General features: G+C 32.3%; 1 protein-coding gene across 1 annotated transcript; it reads right to left on the bottom strand.

Annotated features, from left to right (window-relative positions):
• Positions 1 to 1,467: 1,467 nt before the first annotated feature.
• On the bottom strand, positions 1,468 to 2,375 carry LOC120280394 (blue copper protein 1a-like). The gene is made up of 2 exons (XM_039287241.1): positions 2,105 to 2,375; positions 1,468 to 1,976 (listed from the first exon to the last, which is right to left on the bottom strand). Exons 1-2 carry the CDS (start codon positions 2,268 to 2,270, stop codon positions 1,642 to 1,644), a joined length of 501 nt encoding a protein of 166 aa, XP_039143175.1. The 5' UTR covers positions 2,271 to 2,375; the 3' UTR covers positions 1,468 to 1,641.
• Between the last annotated feature and the right edge of the window lie 700 nt (positions 2,376 to 3,075).

The following is a 3,075-nucleotide window of genomic DNA, read 5'->3' on the forward strand; positions in this document are numbered from 1 at the left end:
TATATTTTAGTTTTTTTTAAAAAAAGGTTGTGGGTGCCACTAGTTTTTTAATATTAAAATTTTAATTTTTTTTTAAAAAACCACTCGGTCCTATTAGTTTTTTAAATTAAAAAACAGTTTTACACTCAACCCTTTTAATTTTATAATATTTTCTTATAAATTGTTTTATTCCCATTTCTACCTAAGCCCATTGATCAAGATTGAGTAGTTAGCAATCGTAGTGAAATTTTTTTTCTTCCTCGAGAAAGCGTCAATATTAGGATTAGAATACTACATGTCACGAGCTTGTTCTTTCGTCAGGAGTCCGTGAGGCCCTTGGTTGGTGTTCCTCTCGACCAAAGTAGACTCCTTCGTTCGGTATGACAAGAATATGAATTTTTCTAGCTTGAATGTAAAAGAGATAAAATAACATTGCAAGAAAATAAAGAAAATAGAATGACATAAGTTTTAAAGGAGAACCTCTCTTTATATTGATAATCTTTTTTACAATAATGCTCGTGTGTTTTTACAAAAAGGACTTGGAGGGTTTATATAGGCCTCCACCTAACAAATGGATAGTTAGGATCAATTTGATCCAATGGCACTCGTGAATGGGTTAAGTGCCACCAGCCACTAATAATTCATCCCATCAACTCCCAATAATGCTCTCCACCTACCCCAACAGTTGCATGTTTGACTATTCTAATATTTGAAGATAATTTTAATTTTTATCAATTAACATTTGTTACCACGGTAATTTTTATCTACTAAAATTTTAACGGAATATTACCCATAATGTTTATCTATTAAAATTAGTGAAAGTAGAAATAGGATAGTAGAAGTGGGAATAAAACAAGTTTTAAAAAAAATCTTATGAAATGATAAGAGTTTAAATGTAAAACTGTTTTTTAATTAAAAAAAAAAACTAGTAGGATCCACCGTTTTTTTAAAAAATAAAATAAAATTTTAATATTAAAAAACTATTAGGATCCACAATTTTTAAAAAAAATTAAATTTTAATATTAAAAAATAATGAGATTCAAACTTTTAAAAAACTATTAAAAAAATAAAAAATGTGCGGTTCCGTAAATAATTATGGAAATGCATATTTCGGTAATTAATTTAAAAACATTATTTTAAAAAAGAAACCAGTGTGAACCTGGAGCAGAGACATGAGACATTTCATGTAGAGATTATGAACAGCTTATGTAATTTTAATGGATTAGCATAATTTAAATATTAGCTGAAAAAAATAAGAAACAACCTCTGAGTACATTAATGAAATTAAACTTTTGTAAATTTAACATGACAAGTATCTTCCAAAACTCACTTCACCTGGTTTATATGAACCCACACCTACAGGCCACAAAAACATATGTGGATTTGGAAATTACTGGTTGGCAGTTACCACCATTCATATATGCAACTTCTATACATATGCTTCTTGTTTCTTTATTTCATGTATAGTATAAATTAGATGAAACAAACTCAAGAAATCCATTCATATATATTCACCGACAAACAAACAAACTCAAACACAATTAACTCATTCAATTATCTGCATCTCACTCAAAGAGCAAGTGCTTATTATCAAACAAACATAAGAATGAAACCTCCAAATGAAGCTCAAGTTATTTAGAGAAATCAATCATCATTTCCCTCTCAGAACAGGATGAACACCATCCCTAGAGACAACGCCACCATGACTAGCTTTGAAGAAAAGGACAATGCCTCCATGTGTGCAAATGAAGCAGGAGCTGGTGCAGTAGGAGGGGAGGTAGGAGCCAACAAATCTCCACCAACATTGATAACAAGCTTCATCCCTTTACTGCAGTGATCTGAAAACCCACAAATATACCACTTCTTTCCTGGCTTTGCAAGTGTTATCACATCCATGCCGGTGTTTAAGGTTTCCGCAGCTTTGCTTGGATCACATGCTTTGAACCCGTCTCCACTGATCTTTAGTACGTTGTGCTTATTTTTAGTATAGTTGAAAACTACATGGACGTCAACAGATATTTTATCATCTCGATTCAATATATATACACAAAAAAATACTAGTTATTTTCAAAAATCAAAATTTACTTAATAAACCTATATAAAAGGAAGTTTTAATTTTACATACCAAGAGAGTCACCAATTTTGAATTCTTTCCCCATAGCCCAAGCAGTGTAGTTTCCCTTCAGACTCCATCCAACTTCATCTCCGACGGTAAACACCGTCGCAGTGGTAATCACAGGGAGAATGGTGGCGACAATGGCCAAAACAACAAGCATTTGTTTAGAAGCCATTTGGAGCTCTCTCTCCAAATTAGTATGTATCAAAGATATATGATCAAGTGTGGCGTGGAGAGAGCTCAATAAAAGTTCTTGTTGCTTTGATGAATTGATTGGTTAATGTAGAGTATTAGACATGTATATATATACAGGTCTAATGCTAAGATTTCATGTTTAATCTCCTCTTTGGCCGGCTAAAGACGGCATGATTAATGCTTACGTGCAGTACGTAAGTTTGGAGGAAGCCTCCATGTCTCGAAGATGTTTCCAATGAGTAAAGCTTGGAAAGATTCAGATGGAAGCAAGCGAAAAAGAGCCACATGGAGTTTTCTTATTGTGATCTTCACATCTTTTTGTTGTCTTTATTGCTAGTTTTGTTTTGAGAAAACGTCAACGTCCAAAAAGAAATAAAAGCCTGCAAGCATGCATGCATGCATGCATTCAAGACGGCATTATGGATCTTTTACTTTTTCTATAGCTTATTTTTTACAGAAATGCAAACCCTAGCTTTCATTTCTATTTTTTTCCTTTTACTGCAGTGAAAATGATATAGAATTATAATTTTATTTTGATGCCTTGTTAAACTCAGCTCGCATTTTTTGCAGTGTTAAAATTGGTAAATGCTACGCAACCATCGGTGGGGAGATACTCATGTGATATCTTACATGATTATTCAAGTAAAAAAAATTTAAATAATTGAATTAAATACAAAATTATTATTATTTTTTTTAAAAATAAGCAAATGTCATACCATACCATAACCTACCCAAAAAATTTAGATTTTAGCCCAGCCCGAGCCCAAATCCAACGAGCCTCATGA

The sequence above is a fragment of the Dioscorea cayenensis genome, chromosome 2, assembly GCF_009730915.1.
Source record: "Dioscorea cayenensis subsp. rotundata cultivar TDr96_F1 chromosome 2, TDr96_F1_v2_PseudoChromosome.rev07_lg8_w22 25.fasta, whole genome shotgun sequence".
NCBI lineage: Eukaryota > Viridiplantae > Streptophyta > Magnoliopsida > Dioscoreales > Dioscoreaceae > Dioscorea > Dioscorea cayenensis.